The 17,170-nt window shown below is 38.9% G+C and overlaps 2 protein-coding genes across 6 annotated transcripts in view; one reads left to right on the top strand and one right to left on the bottom strand.

Annotated features, from left to right (window-relative positions):
• The window catches only part of NR2C1 (nuclear receptor subfamily 2 group C member 1), a 51,523-nt gene extending 49,809 nt beyond the window's left edge, over positions 1–1,714 (top strand). For all 5 annotated transcript variants that reach the window (XM_050747172.1, XM_050747168.1, XM_050747171.1 and 2 more), the window contains one exon: positions 1,205–1,714. In XM_050747172.1, the coding sequence (XP_050603129.1) occupies positions 1,205–1,239 (35 nt within the window). In that variant the 3' untranslated portion in view covers positions 1,240–1,714. The remainder of the gene's footprint in view (positions 1–1,204) is intronic.
• Positions 1–17,170, bottom strand: part of METAP2 (methionyl aminopeptidase 2) — an 817,888-nt gene that overhangs the window by 482,237 nt on the left and 318,481 nt on the right. The window lies entirely within an intron of this gene.

Genomic DNA, 17,170 nt, shown 5'->3' with positions numbered 1-17,170 from the left:
AAACTGGCAGGGATCATTTCATTCATCCTTACAACAGCACTGTTGTGAGAGACAGTAAGTGGCAAGCACACATTTATATAGGTAGTGGGCAGTTCAATCAAGATTTGAACCCAACGGTCTTGATTCCACATTCCGTGCTCTTCCCAGTAATAGCGACTGTTGCCTATTTCCAGTAGTTTTTTGCAGAGCAAAACCAAGAAAATGCTTTATGTCCTGATAACACAAAACACTGCCATTTTTAAAACCTGAAATGAGTTGCTAAGCCATTCTTTTTCTTTCTTTCTTTTTTTTTTTTTTTTGAAGCAGAATATTGCCGTCACCCAGGCTGGAGTGCAGTGGCATGATCTCGGCTCACTGCAACCTCCGCCTCCTAGGTTCAAGCAATTCTTGTGATTCTGTTGCCTCAGCCTCCCAAGTGGCTGGGGTTATAGGCATGTGCTACCATGCCTGGCTAATTATTTTTTGTATTTTTAATAGAGACAAGGTTTCACCATGTTGGCCAGGCTGGTCTCAAACTCCTGACCTCAAGTGATCTGCCCACCTCGGCCTCCAAGAGTGCTGAGATTACAGGCATGAGCCACTGGCACCCAGCCGCCATTCTTAAATGTATAACTTGGCCCGGCACAATGGCTCACATCTATAATCTCAGTACTTTGGGAAGCCAAGGCAGGAGGATTGCTTGAGCCAGGAGTGTGAGACCAGCCTGAGCAACATAGTGAGACCCTGTCTCTACAAAAAATAAACACAATTAGCCAGGTATACTGGCACACTCCTGTAGCCACAGCTACTTGGGAGGCTGAGGCGGGAAGGATCACTTGAGTACAAGGAATTGAGGCTGCAGTGAGATCACACCACTGCACTCCACTTTGGGCAGCAGAACAAGGCCCTCTCTCAAAAAAAAAAAAAAAATAGTATAACTTGATGTGTTTAACAGCTCAGTTCCGTAGTCCTTACAGCCAAGGGGAGGCAGTACAGTGTAGCATTAAGAGCAGTGCTTTCCCCTGTGGAGTCTGTTCAGACTGCATTAATACCCAGGTAACTGCCATATGCTCTAAGGCTTGAGAATACTAAAGTTTTGATTTTAACTTTTGAAAATGATATATTTATCAAATTAGGCCACATGCAGAAATTACTCATACTTTTCTACTAAATTTCTTTCTGGTTTACAACCTTGTTCCTCTCCCTTTTTACTTTCTTGTTTTAGGTTATCCAGACTGCTACTCAGATTGCCAGCTTTAAGACTGATGAATGCTACCATCACTGAAGAATTGTTTTTCAAAGGTCTCATTGGCAACATACGAATTGACAGTGTCATCCCACATATTTTGAAAATGGAGCCTGCAGATTATAATTCTCAAATAATTGGTCACAGCATTTGAAAGCTGCAACTGCAGTGCTGTAAACTTAATTGTTCTTTGCCAGAACACAAGACACCAAATTGAACTCATTGCTTTTGGGGCATCTGGAAATTTTTACTTCAAAAAGTAACCAGAATCCAAGATATTTTTATTTTAGCTTCCTTAAGAATTTTTGAAGTGACTGGGCCAACAGCAGAAATTAAATGAATTTTTCTTCCTGATTCCTTTAAATGAACATGAAACACTACAAATTTATTCTTGGTGAAGATGATACCTGAAGCTGTCACCTCTTGATTATCTAAACTAAGCTCTCATTCTATTTTATAAAACAAATAAATTAGTCTCTTTTTTCTGAATTGTGTTCTAGTCATATTTAACTTCATTAAGAACTAGTAAAAATACTTAATGGTCAGAAATCCCTAAGGAGGAGTTAGTTCCTTGCATTTTACTCTGCCATAATAATTTTTGTTTGTTTTAATTACCATATCAAAATAAGATCATTTTATGCTTACTGGTATAATGATAATATTAGAATTATAGGAAATAATTGAATATATATTTTTTGTCTTCTGTAAATATCATGGTGTCCCTTAGCGTATGTATACCACTCTCATTGCTGGCAGTGAGACAGGCCATTCATGATCTTAAGATTGACATTTTTAATGTATATATTAGTTACAAGCACTTTATATAGCAGAAAATTGTTTTTGAGAATAAGCTAGTGTTGATATTTTAATATTTTTAGCTTACTGCTCGTGTTTTTGTTTTTGTCTTCATTTATAGAGGTGGGTTTCACTATGTTGCCCAGGCTGGTCTCAAACTCCTGGGCTCAAGTGATCCTGCCTCAGCCTCCCAAAGTACTGGGATTACAGGCACGTGCCACTGTGCCTGGCCTACTGCTATCTTTGAAAGTAATAGAGACTAGCCAGCTGTGGTGGCTCATACCTATAATCCCAGCACTTTGGAGGCTGAGGCAGGCAGATTGCTTGAGCTCAGGAGTTCGAGACCAGCCTGGGAAATATAGCAAGACCCCGTCTCTGTAAAAAGAAAGAAAGTAATAGAGACTAATTGAGCCCAAAATGTTTCACTATTTCAAAAAAGATATTAAAATTGTTGCTCTGTCATTCCATAAAAAGAATCTGATCTCTCTTCTACTTTTCTGACCTGAGTTAGAGCTTCCCAGCCCTGTCATGTATGGGTTTTAGCCTATTTCTTTTAGGTCACTAAAACAACTCACCCAATTTGTCAAATAATGGATTTATCATAGCCAATACATGTTCTCAAGGCAAGTTTAAACATTATTTTGAAGCTAATGATAATTTTTTAAAATAAATATTCACTGATGTTTTTCACGGTAAAGCACGGGAGGGCTGCTTTAACAGCAGTGTAAGAATCAGCCTGAAGCCTTGTTACTGCTGCAACAAATGCATGTTAGACTCCTCGGATGTCTTCCACAGTGATTTATTTTTTTAGCAAACCTGATACTGATAACTGTTTCTTTGCTTTGATTTCTTGATGAATTATTTTGGTATGTTTGTTGCTTTTTAAAACAAACATGGATAATGCACTCAAGAGTACATTTTTTGTAAAGATTTTTGCAATAGAAGAAAAGCTGAAGTTTTTGTGGGGATGTGGATTTTATTGCTTACTACTTTTTTCCCTATTTAAAACATGATCTTAGTCAACAATTTTATTTATAATTATCAGCTAAAGAAACTACATTTAGTATAATACTCAAATGGAAAAATCAGTAGTTTATACCTTTATAAATACAATGTAGTAAGCCAAGGAATCAGGGAACTAATCCTTTAAAATTAATGTACTAATGGTTAATTAAGATGTTTCAGGTGTTTTTTCTGATTAAATTTGTTATTATATTTGGAAGAGTTTTTAAAACTATATTAAAATGTGACTTGCATTATAAATTTCTGTGTCTTACCAATATATTTGCAAATATATTCATTTTCCTATTTAATGATTGCTTATCCTTCATTTGTTCCATTGTGGTTTCATCTATAGCAAGTATAGATCTGCTATATTAAGAAAGCTCTAATAAGAACCGTTACTGATATAATAGGTGTTTTGGTTCTCAGGTGGGGTGATTTTAATTAAAGTACTTCCAGCAAGAGAAAAACATGGAGACATTTCTGTGTCCTATATTTTAGGGTTATTTGCAATTCAATTTGAAGACTCCCAGCTAAATACTGCAGATTAGCTTTTGTTTTCTTTCCTGAAATCTCAGTAAAATGTCCATAAAGTATAACTACACGATGACAAATGGAACAGGAGAGAAGAAATTAAAGGACAGAGTAAAGTAAATTTTTGGAAAACAAAATGCAGATAGAGAAAGAATGACTGACTTAGTAGAACCAGAACTAAAGAAGCTTTAACTGAGTGACTACAAAAGGCAATGCAATGAGAAAGAAGCCAGGATACCAGACAAGATGCTTAGTACCTTGAAGGAACCAGTGCTCAGATACAGAAATGATGCTTGAGACATAAAAAAAAAAAAAGTAGATTGGTTGCAAGTCTGGATACAGAATAATTAGACTATCTTTCCCCAACCCTACTTAAGATGGGTGGAGGCCAGGCGTGGTGGCTCATGCCTATAGTCCCAGCACTGTGGGAGGCCGAGCAAGGCAGATTGCTTGAGTCCAGGAGTTCGAGACTACCTAGGGTAATGTAGTGAAACCTCATCTCTACAAAAAAAAAAAAAAAAAAAAAAAAAAAAAAAAGCCAGGCATGGTAGTGTGCACCTGTAGTTCCAACTACTTGGGAAGCTGAGGTGGGAGTACAGCTTGAGCCCAGGAGATCGGGGTTGCAGTGAGCTAAAATCATGCCTCTGTACTCTATCCTGGGCAACAGAGCCAGGCCCTATCTCAAAAAAAAAAAAAAAAAAAAAAAAAAAAAAAAATCAGGTGGCCACTTTCTCTCCTCCCTTTTCAAGCAGGAGGAGGCCAGAGATTAATTCTTTGGAGAAACTGAACTGGAAGAGCATAGGACTTACAGGATACCAGGGATAACAGAAGGTGTGAATAAGATACAGGGTTGAAAATATGGAGGAAGTGAAAATCCAAATTTGGAGGCCGGGAGTGGAGGCTCATGCCTGTAATCCCAGCACTTTGGGAAGCCAAGGTGGGTGGATCACGAGGTCACAAGTTCGAGGCCAGCCTGACCAACATGGTGAAACCCCGCCTCTACTGAAAATACAAAAACTAGCTGGGCATGGTGGCACACGCCTGTAATCCCAGCTAACTAAGGAGGCTGAGGCAGGAGAATTGCTTGAACCCGGGAGGTGGAGGTTGCAGTGAGCTGAGATTGTGTCACTGCAGTCCAGCCTGGGAAACAACAGAGCGAGACTCTGTCTCAAAAAAAAAAAAAGTCTGCATTTGGTTGGTATGTAGCCTCCCTATCCTTTTCCCAGGATACTGGCAATCAAGTACAGTTTTCTCTGCCAGGTTTTTTTCTTTGGAGAAGCTAAATGGCCCCAGAGAAAAGATCTCCATTTTGGTTATCCCTTAATGATAAAAAATAATAATAATAAAGCCTGTTTGCCACCTTATCACTCTTCAATGAAGCCCTCCAATTACCAAGTCGTGTGCATGTATTCGGTTTCCATTCAGCTCTTTAGTGCCCTATTATTAAATGTGAACTTACAGCCCAGGATAGCCAGATATTTGAGGAAAATCTCTATCCATGAGAGACCAGATATGAGGGGTAGGGAGCAGATACAAAATATAAAGATCAGAAAAACATTCCCCAAATATAATTAATATCTTGAGAGAAACTAGATGTTGTATCCATAAAAGGAGAACAGAATGTTTCCCAAAACAAATTTGAAGCAAAGAATTGCCCCTAGAAATTAAAAATGACAGTCAAGGCAATTCATTAGAAGGACTGGTAGATAAAATTGGGGAATTCACCCTGAAAGTAAAACCAAAAGACAAAGGAATAGGAAACAGGATAGAAATGATAAAATTAGAGAATCAAACAAGATCTTTTTTTTTTTTTTTTTTTTTTGACAGGGGGAGGGGGAGAGTTGAGTCTCGCTCTGTTGCCCAGGCTGGAGTGCAGTGGTGCAATCTCGGCTCACTGCAACCTCCACCTCCCAGGTTCAAGCAATTCTGCCTTAGCTCACCAGTAGCTGGGATTACAGGCACATGCCACCACACCTGGCTAATTTCTTTTTGTTTTTAGTAGAGACAGGATTTCACCATGTTGGCCAGGCTGGTCTTGAACTCCTGACCTCAAGTGATCTGCCCACCTCAGCCTCCCAAAATGCTGGGATTATAGGCATGAGCCACCATGCCCAGCCAAGGTCTAACATTTTCAATACTAAGTTTAAGAAAGGGAAAATAGAAAAGGAAATTGTTAAATAATGTAAGAAACGTTCCACAAAAGGACACTAGTCTGTAGGTGGAAATGATCCATCATTATAAATTTTAAAGGATATACCATCTCGAAATCACAATATAGTCAAAGAAGACAACTGCTACTTTTAGCAGTATAAAGGAATAGATACTCTGAAGGCCTCTGATCTATTAGCTGAGTTCACCAAATTGGAGATGACTTCCTAAAGAAGGCTAAGGTTGTTTCAGGTCAGTAGTACCCTCTGCGTCCTGGCAGAAGCAAGTGTAAATCTTCTCTGGAGAAAATATTCACAATTGAGATCAGAAGTTGAGAAAGGAAATATTTTTGGCTTCATAGGCCATGCAATGTCTGTTAAAACGACTCAAAAAGTGCTAAAGTAACTATAGACAACATAGATGAGTGGGCATACCTGTGGTCCACTAAAACATACAAAAACAGGCAGTGGACTGGATTTGGCTCTTGGAGTATGGTTTACCAACCCTTAATTTAAAAATCTTGATATTCTCGCAGATTAGGCTCAACCAAATATGAGTACACAAAATTATCAAACTCACAAGGAAATAAGCAATACATAAAGACCCTCAGACAATATTAGATCTTAAAATTGTCACATGCAGAATGTAACTATATAATATGTTTTAAGGAGAAAAAAATGGAATCTAAAAGTAAACAAGAAACAGGAGCAGCAAAAATAACCAAGTAGATTTGAAAAGCCAAGAAACATTTAGAAAAAACTTACTGAAATTAAAAAATTAATGCACGGTGAAAGATGTCTTGAATGCATACATTTAACCCTAAGTTCCTTCTAAAACTGCATTAAAACAGCTAAAGGTCTGTGGGTTATATATATATATATTTTTTAGACACAAAGTCTCACTATGTTGGCCAGGATAGAACTCCTGGGCTCAAGCTATGCTCCCACCTCAGCCTCCTGATTAGCTGGGACTACAGGTGTGAACTGCCACACCTGGTTTGCTTTATGGTTTTTGTTTGTTTTTTAATGCATCTTACAAAGACAAAAAAAGGGGACAGAAATAAATGATAACCACAAATTTTTGAAAGCTAAAAATAGATTAGTAGTGATGATCCTAGCAAACCTGAGAAGGACTTTTTATCCTGCAGTGTGGAAAGCTGCGAAGCAATCTGATTTGTATCACAGATCCTCCAAAATGCTCTTGTACTGTGACATCTCTGGAAGGAAGGATGAAGGATTTGTTGAAAGTCTATTTGGGAAGCAAATACACACCCACTAGACTAATAAAATTTTAGTCTGGCAAAACCAAACGTAGAGTACGTGGAGTGAAAATATGTGTGTTGATGGTGGGAGTGTTGATACAATAAATTCGGGAAAGATTTTGCATTAAATAGTAGAGTTGAACATGCATGAAATTATCTTAGAGAAACTCACACGTGTACCAGAGGACATACAAAAAATTCATGTCAGCATTGTAAGAGCAAAAAAGGAAAACTATTCAAATATCCATTGACAGGAGAATGGGTAAGTTAATTGTGGTATAATCACCCAATGGAATACTATGCAACACTAAAAAAGGAATAAACTGTAAACATGGGTGAATCCCCAAAATACAATGTTGTATTTTTTTTTAAGCCCAAAAGTATACAAAACCATAATAACTGGTTTACTGAAAACAGGCAAATATACTGTTGAGAGGTATTTATGTGGGAAAGCTAATTTTGTGAAAGCAAAGGAAATATTAATACTAAATTAGAATACTAGTTACTTCTGAAGGGGTAGGAAGAGGATAAAAACAAAGAATATAAGGGGCTTGAAAAGTATTGACAGAGTTCTAACTATTTGCTTTTAAACAAGCCACCCCAAAACGTAATGGTTTAAAACAACATGTACTGTGTTCCTGAACATGCAACATGGACAGAGCTTGGAAGAGACAGCCTGTCTCTGCTTCTTTCAGCCACAGCTCAAATAGTGAGGTTGAAATCTATGTAGTCATTCACTCACACGTCTGGAAATTGTTAGTGACTATTTGCTGGGACTTCAGGTGGAGCTGAAGCCAGAACACATACCTAGTCTTGTTTCCCTTCCTCACAACCTAGAGGCTAGGTTCCAAGAACAAGGGGTGAGAAGGCCACGTGGGAGCTCTGTTACCATTTCTTGCCTGGCATTAGAATTCATCCAGTGTCAGGCCGGGCACGGGGGCTCACACCTGTAATTCCAGCACTTTGGCCAAGGCGGGCAGATTGCCTGAGCTCAAGAGTTCAAGATCAGACGGCAACATGGCAAAATCCTATCTCTACAAAAAATACAAAAAAAAACCACACACAAAAAAAACCAGGCCTGGTGGCACGTGCCTGTGGTCCCAGCTACTTGGGAGGCTGAGGTGGAAGGATCACTTCAGCCTGGGAAGCGGAGGTTCTGTAAGCCAAGATAGCACCACTGCACTCCAGCCTGGGTGACAGAGCGAGACTCTGTCTCAAAAAAAAAAAAAGGACAAAAACACTAATTCAGTGTCTTCTGCTGCATTCAACTCATCGAAGAAGTCACAAAGGTCTGTGCTGCTGGAAAAGGAGGGGAAATAGACTCCACCTCCTGATGATGAAGTGGCAAACTTCTGGAAGAGCATATGGAACCAGAAATACCAGAAATATTTCCACCATTTGAGGGAAAAAATATTGCATCTCAGCAGCCTCACTTGGAAACCCAGGTAGAGAAGGCTTACCTGGACAAGACTGGGGCCTAGGAGGTCAGGGGTGGTTTTCATCTTATGGAATTGTTTACAAATTGATACATAAAAAATCATAAGAAGTTTAAAGGATTGTAACATCTTAAGCTGGGCATGGTGGTGCATGGCTGCCCTAGCTAGTCTGGAGGCTGAGGTGGGAGGATGGCTTGAGCCCAGAGTTGGTGGCTGCAGTGAGCTATGCTGGTGTCACTGTAGTCCAGCCTGGGTGACAGAGTGAGACCCTGTTTCTAAAATTTGGAAAAAAAAAAAAAAAAGAAGGTATGATCTTGGACCTTCACACTTGTATGGGCAGGAGATGACTAAAAAACTACTCAGCTGCAGACTGGACCCCATTTTGTGGGAAATGAAGGGTAACTTCCATGTGGCTGCTGGAGGAAGCGTTGAGAGAGGAAGTGCTGAGACAGGAAGTGCCAGGGAAAAGCCGGATGGTTGTTTCTAACCTACCCTCAGAAACCAAGCCACATTGCTTTCCATGTCATTTTATTTACTGATGCAAAGACCCACCCACATTCAAGGGAAGATAAACTATGCCCCTTGACAGGAAAGTGGCAAGATTCTGGAAGAGTTTAGGGAATCAAAGCTGTTTTTTCAGCCATTTTTTGAAAACTTCAGTCTCTGATACTATTCTACTTATTAAGCTGATTGTAGATTCTTAAGATCAAATAGGCACTTTTGTATATTTCATGATATTTGATAGAAAAATAAATCCTTATGTAGAAAAAATGAGGTGCTCTTAGATCTCCAGATCTCCTCCACAATTCCCTGTATCCAAGGGAGGGGAGTAAGCCCTTGAGAAGTTGTAAACACTAAATTGTCCTTACATGGATATGTAACAGAAAATTTAGTAAACTATATATGAAAAATGGGGCAGGAAGTTGGCGGGGGGACTGCAAAGTGTGAGGAGGGAAGTGTGTGAAAGCCCTAAAAGTCCTCACTTATGTGGAGAAGTCAACAAATAATGCCTAAAGTTGGAAAAAATCTAGAAATATTATAAGCATGTAATTTAGAAATATGGTAGTGAATAACCAAATAAGCTAAAAGGATTGGAAGTAGTTGTTGCTGGCAGTGGGCAATCAGTTCAGAAAATTGAACTATATGATTTCTTCAGTGAGGTACATATGTTCAATGTACTAAATTTAAGAGGGAAAATGATCAAAATGGATGAGCTAAATTGAAACTAAGATCATTGAAGAAAGAATTAAGACTTCTGGCAATGTTTGTTCACACGAACATGTCAGTATTATCCAACTGAATTCTGTATCTCTCTTTAACTTTAGTTTGTTCTGTAATAACAATGTTGATATCAAGTTAATGACAAAAAAAAAATCAGAACAGGATACTATGAAAAAGAAGAGAGACCGGCCGGACACAGTGGCTCACGCCTGTAATCCCAACACTTTGGAAGGCCTGGCGGATCACGAGGTCAGGAGTTCGAGACCGGCCTGACCAACATGATGAAACCCTGTCTCTACTAAAAATACAAAAATTAGCTGGGCAGGGTGGAACGTGCCTGTAATCCTAGCTACTCGGGAGGCTAAGGGAGGAGAATTGCTTGAACCCAGGAGGCGGAGGTTGCAGTGAGCCAAGATTGCACCACTGCACTCTAGCCTGGGTGACAGCAAGATTCTGTCTCAAAAAAAAAAAGATCAAAGAAAGAGTTCGTTCGTTCGTTCTTTCTCTCTCTCTTTCTTTCCTGTCTGTCTTTCTTTTCTTTCTTTCTTTCTCTTTCTCTTTCTTTCTTTCTCTCTCTCTCTCTCTCTCTCTTTCTGTGTTCTTTAAATAAAAAATCATGTTGAAAAAATCTGTATCAGGATTGATGGACTGGACCCAGACAAGGAACAAATTAGTGAACTGGTACATAAATACAAAGAAATGGTTCAGAATGTAAAGCATAAAGATCAAAATGGAAAATATGCAGGTAAAATTAAAAAGATACAGGGGATCAATCCAGAAGGGCCAATGTTCACCTAATACCCAGATTTCAGAAAGAAGTAACAGAAAATGTAGGGGAAAATTATTTAAAACAATTTCTACTGCTAAAAATGACACATCTCCAAATTCAAAGATGATGCTGAATTCCAAAAAACATCAGCTACAAAAGCCCTAGATAAATCTTCATGAAATTTTAGAACTTTAAAGACAAATAGAAAAATCTGAAAAACTTCAAAAGATTAAAAAATAGATTTTTAACAAATGAATTTGTATCAGATTGGCAGCAGGATTCTCATCAACTATGTTAGAGGTTTGGGGGTTTTGTTTGAGACAGGGTCTCACTCTGACACTCAGGCTGGAGTGCAGTGGCCACAATCATAGCTCACTGCAACCTCAAACTCCTGGGCTATAGCAGTCCTCCTGCCTCACCCTCCCAAGTGGCTGAGACTATAGGCATACACCAGCACACCCAGCTAAATGTTAGACATCAGAGGGCAATGGAGGAATGCTTTCAGAGTTCTGTGAGGAAACTATTTTGAACCTAGGGTTTTATGTCCAGGTAAAGGATCAATCAAAGGAAATGTTATCTCCTACATGCATTTTTGAAAAAAGTCTCAAAAATGTGCTCTACCAAAACAAGCAAACAAACAAAAAAACAAGCAACCCTAAATGAGAGAATTCTAAGAAAGAAAAATATGCAGGATCCAAGATAAAATAAGACTCATTTATTCAGAAACACAATGAAAAGAAATCCCAGAATGATCATCCATTCATGCATGAGGCCTAAAGACAACTGATCAAAATTAGAACAGGAAGTCAGAATGTTCTGTGAAAAATTTGCTCAAGAAGGCATATGCCTCTATTGTTATTTACAAGTAATTTATCAAACCTTTATTGAGTACTTATGATACACCAGGCACTGTGCTAAGTTTTTTATGTACCTTATTTAATGCCTACAGTGATCTCATGAGGTGGGTAATATTAACCCCATTTTACAAATGAGTAAACTAAGCTCAAGCAACTTGCTCAATATAGCTAATTAGTGATTGGTATGGTTTGGCTGTGTCCCCACCCAAATCTCATCTTGAATTGTAATCCTATAATCCCCACGTGTCATGGAAAGGATGCTTTAATTATGAGAGCAGTCACCCTCATGCTGTTCTCATGATAGTGGGTGAGTTCCCATGAGACCTGATGGTTTTATAAGGGGCTTTTCTCCCTTTTCCTCTGCACATCTCATTTCTGTCACCATGAGAAGAAGGATGTTTTTGCTTCCCCTTCTGCCTGATTGTAAGTTTCCTGAGGCCCCACCCCCAGGCATGCTGAACTGTGAGTCAATTAAACCTCTTTCCTTTATAAATTACCCTGTCTCAGGTATGCCTTTATTAGCAGTGTGAGAATGTACTCATACAGTGATAGAGTTGAGATTTAAGCAACCATAAACCCTGAAGTAGGGGTCCCCAGAAGAAAGGCTGATTGCAGGTCCAGGGTAGGAAATGTATAAGATGAGTTGGGAACATCTTGTCACACCAAAAATAAAATAATGATAATAAAACTATCAAAGATGACTAGGTTTTATCTCAGAAAGTCAGGAACCAACCTGAAGAGGTATCTACTACCCAAAGATAAAACAATTTGGTAATTGATTAGAATAATAACTGCAATGGGTTGAAACACATCAAACATTTAAATCTATAAGTACATATTGTACTTTAAAAATGCTAGAGACACCAGGTGCAGTGGCATGTGCCTGTAATCCCAGCTACTTGGGAGGCTAAGATGGGAGGATCATTTGAGCCCAGGAGCATATGACCAACCTGGGCAACATATTAAAACCCGGCTTCAGTTTGGAAAAAAAAAAAAAAAAGCAAGGGATAACATAATCATAACGAAAATACCTATAAAAGATACACAAAAGAAAATGAAGGAATGGCAAATTGCTACCAAAAAACCAATGAAACACAAAGGAAGGTAGCAAGAGAGGAAAGAGAGACATGAAATAACAGCAAAAAATACAGAAAACAATTAACAAAATGCCAGTAGTAAATCCTTCCCTGTCAGTAATTACTTTAAATGTACACAAATTAAACTCCCCAATCAAAAGACAGAGTAGGTGAATGGACCAAAAATAAATAAATAAATAAAAACCAAAAAACAAACAAACCAAAAACCCCACCAGGATCCAACTATATGCTCTCTGTAAGAGATTTACTTAGAGTAAATGTAAGGACACACATAGGTTGAAAAGACAGAAAAAGGATTTTTAATGCAAATAGTGACAAAAAAAGAGGAGTGACCTCTTTTTTTCAAACAAAATAAACTTTTAGGTCAAAAACTGTCACAAGAGACAAAGTGATTACAAAATGATAAAAGAGTTAATCCACTAGGAAGATATAACAATTAAATATGCACCTAACATCAGAACACTCAAATATAGGAAGCAAACACTGACAGAATTAAGGAGAAACAGAAATAGTAACACAATAAAAGTAGTTTTCAAAACCCCACCTTCAATAATGGACATAGCAACCAGACAGAATATCAAAAAGGAAACAGAGGACTTGAACAATGCTGTAGAGTAATTTGACCTAACAGACATACAGATAACATTCCATCCAACAATGAGACAATTCACATTCTTGTCAAGCATACATGCAACATTGTCTGTGACAGATCACATATTAGGTCACAAAACAAGGTTTGATAAATTTTAAGATTGATATCATACCAAGTATCTTTTCTGACTACAGTGGAATAAAGCTAGAAATCAAAAGCAAAGGGCTGGGCACAGTGGCTCACGCCTGTAATCCCAGTACTTTGGGAGGCCGAGGTGGGCTGATCACGAGGTCAGCAGTTTGAGACCAGCCTGGCCAACATAGAAAAACCTCGTCTCTACTAAAAATACAAAAATTAGCCAGGTGTGGTGGTGTGTGCCCGTAGTTCCAGCTACTCGGGAGGCCGAGGCAGAAGAATCACTTGAACGCAGGAGGTGGAGCTTGCAGTGAGCCAAGATCGCACCACTGCACTCCAGCCTGGCAATAGAGTGAGACTCTGTCTCAAATCAAACAAACAAAAATTTTAAATAAAGAAAAAAACATCTGAACAGATTCATAACTAGTAAGGAGATTAAATCAGTAATCAGAAACCTCCCAACAAAGAAAAGCCAAGGAACAGATACTTCATAGGAGAATTCCAGCAAACATTTGAATTAATTGAAAATTTAATACCAATCCTTCTCAAATTCTTCCAGAAAATTAAAGAGAAGATAACACTTGGCCGGGCACAGTGGCTCACATCTGTAATCCCAGCACTCTGGGAGGCTGAGGTGAAAAGATCACTTAAGCCCAGGAGTTTGAGACCAGCCTGGACAACATAGTGAGACTCCATCTCATTTGAAGAGAAAAAAAAAGAAAGAAAGAAAGAGTGAAGGTAACACTTTTTTTTTTTTTTCGAGATGGAGTTTCACTCTTGTTGCCCAGGCTGGAGTGCAATGGTGCGATCAGCTCACTGCAACCTCCACCTCCCAGGTACAAGCAATTCTCCTGCCTCAGTCTCCTGAGTAGCTAGGGTTACAGGCGCCCACCATCACACCTGGCTAAATTTTTGTATTTAGTAGAGACGGGGTTTCACCATGTTGGCCAGGCTGGTCTTGAACTCTTGACCTCGGGTGATCTACCTGCCTTGGCCTCCCGAAGTGCTGGGATTACAGGCAGGAGCCACTGCACCCGGCCAAGGTAACTCTTTTAAACTCTTTTTTTTTTTTTTTTTTTTTTTTTTGAGACAGAGTTTCCCTCTGTCACCCAGATTGGAGTGTGATGGTGGAATCTCAGCTCACTGCAACCTCTGCCTCCCAGGCTCAAGCAGTTCCCATGTCTCAGCCTCCTGAGTAGCTGGGATTATAGGCACACAACACCAAGCCCAGCTAAGTTTTGTATCTGTATTTTTAGTATAGACAGGGTTTCGTCACATTGGCCAGGCTGGTCTTGAACTCCTGGACTCAAGTGATCCGCCCACCTCAGCCTCCTAAAGTGTTAGAATTAGAGGCGTGAGCCACCACAGCCAGACTAAACTCATTTTATGAGGCCAGCATTACACTGATACCAAAACCACAACAGATACAACAAGAAAACTACAGACCAATATCCCTGATGGATATTGATGTAAAAATCCTCGACGAAAATACTCACAAACTGAATTCAACAGCACATTAAAAGGATTATACGGCCAGGCATGGTAGCTTACTTCTGTAATCCAAGCACTTTGGGAGGTTGAGGTGGGCGGACCACCTGAGGTCAGGAGTTCAAGACCAGCCTGGCCAACATGGCAAAACCCTGTCTCTACTAAAAATACAAAAATTAGTCAAATGTAGTAGCAGGCACCTGTAGTCCCAGCTACCTGGGAGGCTGAGGCAGGAGAATCACTTGAATCCAGGAGACAGCGGTTGCAATAAGCTGAGATCGTGCCACTACACTCCAGCCTGGGCAACAGAGTAAGACTCTCTCTCAAAAAAAAAAAAAAATGGATTATACACCATGGCCAAGTGGGACTTGACTTACTCCTGGAAAGCAAGGATGGTTCAACATATAAATATCAATCAGTGTAATGTACTACAAATGGTTTGCAACTGATCATGACTTGACTTACAATTTTTTTGTTTTATGATGGGTTTACTGGTGTTTACAATGCGTTTTTTGTGTGTGTGTTTTTGTTTTGTTTTTCAGACAGGGTCTTACTCTGTCACCCAGGCTGGAATGCAGTGGCATGACCTTGGCTCACTGCAACCTTTGCTTCCCAGGTTCAAGCAATTCTCCAGCCTCAGCCTCACAGGTGCATGCTACCATGCCCATCTATTTTTTTTTTTTTTTTTAATTTTTTGTAGAGATAGGGTTTCACTATGTTGCGCAGGCTGGTCTGGAACTTCTACGCTCAAAGCGATCTGCCTGACTCAGCCTCCCAAAGTGCTGGGATTACAGGTGTGAGCCACCCCACACATGGCCTCGGTGCATTTTTTATTTAGATTTTTATTTACAATGGGCATGTCAGAATGTAACACCATTGTAAGTTGAGAGGCACATTAACAGAAGGAAAAACAGAAACCATATTATCATTTTAATTGGTATAGAAAAAGCACTTGGCAAAAACACTCAACAAACTACGAATGAAAGGAAATTATCTCAACCTAATAAAGGCCATGTTTGAAAAGGCCACAGCTAACTTCATATTCAATAGTGAAGAACTGAAAGCTTTTCTTCTAAGATCAGGAACAAGGCAAGTGTGTACATTCTTGCTATTTCTATTCAACATATTAACTAAAAACCCTTGCCAGAGCAATTAGGCAAAACATAAATAAATAAAAGCTGAAAATTGGAAAAGAAGGGCCAGGTACGGTGGCTCATGCCTATAATCCTAACACTTTGGGAGGTTGAGATGGGAAGATTGCTTGCTTGAGGCCAGAATTTCAAGATTAATCTGGGCAACACAGCAAGACCCTATCTCTACAAAAAACTTTTTAAAAAATTAGCCAGGCATGATGTTGCATGCTTGTAGTCCCAGCTGTTCATGAGGCTAAGGCAGGGGGATCACTTGAGCCCCGGCTTAGGTGACAGAGTGAAACCTTGCCTTAAAAAAAAAACAAAAAAGTAAAATTATCTCCATTAACAAATGACATGTCTTATATGTGGAAAACCCTAAGGATTCCACCAAAAATTGGTCAGAACTAATAAATGAATTCAACAGAGTTGCAAGGTACAAAATCAACACACGAAAATCAGTTGCCTTCTAAACACTAACAGTGAACAACTCAAAAAGGAAATTAAGAAAACAATCACATTTAAAATAGCATCAAAAAGAATAAAATATTTAGGAATAACTTAATCAAGCAGGCAAAAGACTTATATATATACCAAAAACTACAAAAGTGCTGAAAGAAATTAGATGCAAATAAATGGAAAGACATTCATGTTTGTGGAATGGAAGACTTAATATTGTTAAAATTAAAATCCCATACTACCCAAAGTAAGTTACAGATTCATTGCAATACCTATCAAAATCCCAGTGCCATTTTTCTTTGCAGATTTTTAAAAAGTCATAAAATTCATATGGAATCTCAAAAGACCCTGAATAGACAAAACAATCTTAAGAAAAATAAAGCCGGAGGTCTTCCACTTCCTGACTTCAAAACATTGTGCAAAGATGCAGTAATCAAAACAGAGTGGTATTGGCATACGAACAGGCATATAGACCAATGGAATAGAATAGAGAACCCACTTTCTGACTTCAAAACATTGTGCAAAGATGCAGTAATCAAAACAGAGTGGTATTGGCATAAGAACAGACATATAGACCAATGGAACAGAATAGAGAACCTAGATATAAACTCTTAAGTATTTGGTCAAGTGATCTTTGACAAGGGTACCAAGGCTACATAGTGGGGAGAGAATAGTGTTGGGAAAACTAGATATCCACAAGCAAAAGAATGAAGTTCAACCTTTACCCTACACTATATACCAAAATTAACTCAAAATGGACTAAAGACCTAAATGTAAGACCTGAAACTATGAAACTCCTAGAAGAAAACAGGGGGGAAGCTTCATGACATTGGATTTAGCAGTGATTTCTCAGATACGATAACAAAAGCACAAAGTAAAAATAGACAACTGGGGCTACAATCAAACTTATAAACTTCTGTATAGCAAAAGACACAATCAACAGAATGAAAAGATGACCTAGGGAACGGGAGAAAATATCCACGATACATAAAGAATGCCTACAACTCAACAACAAAAAAAC

This window comes from Macaca thibetana, chromosome 11, assembly GCF_024542745.1.
Source record: "Macaca thibetana thibetana isolate TM-01 chromosome 11, ASM2454274v1, whole genome shotgun sequence".
Lineage (NCBI taxonomy): Eukaryota > Metazoa > Chordata > Mammalia > Primates > Cercopithecidae > Macaca > Macaca thibetana.
The sequence above is the reverse complement of the archived record's forward strand: the minus strand, read 5'-3'. Positions and strand labels throughout refer to the sequence as shown.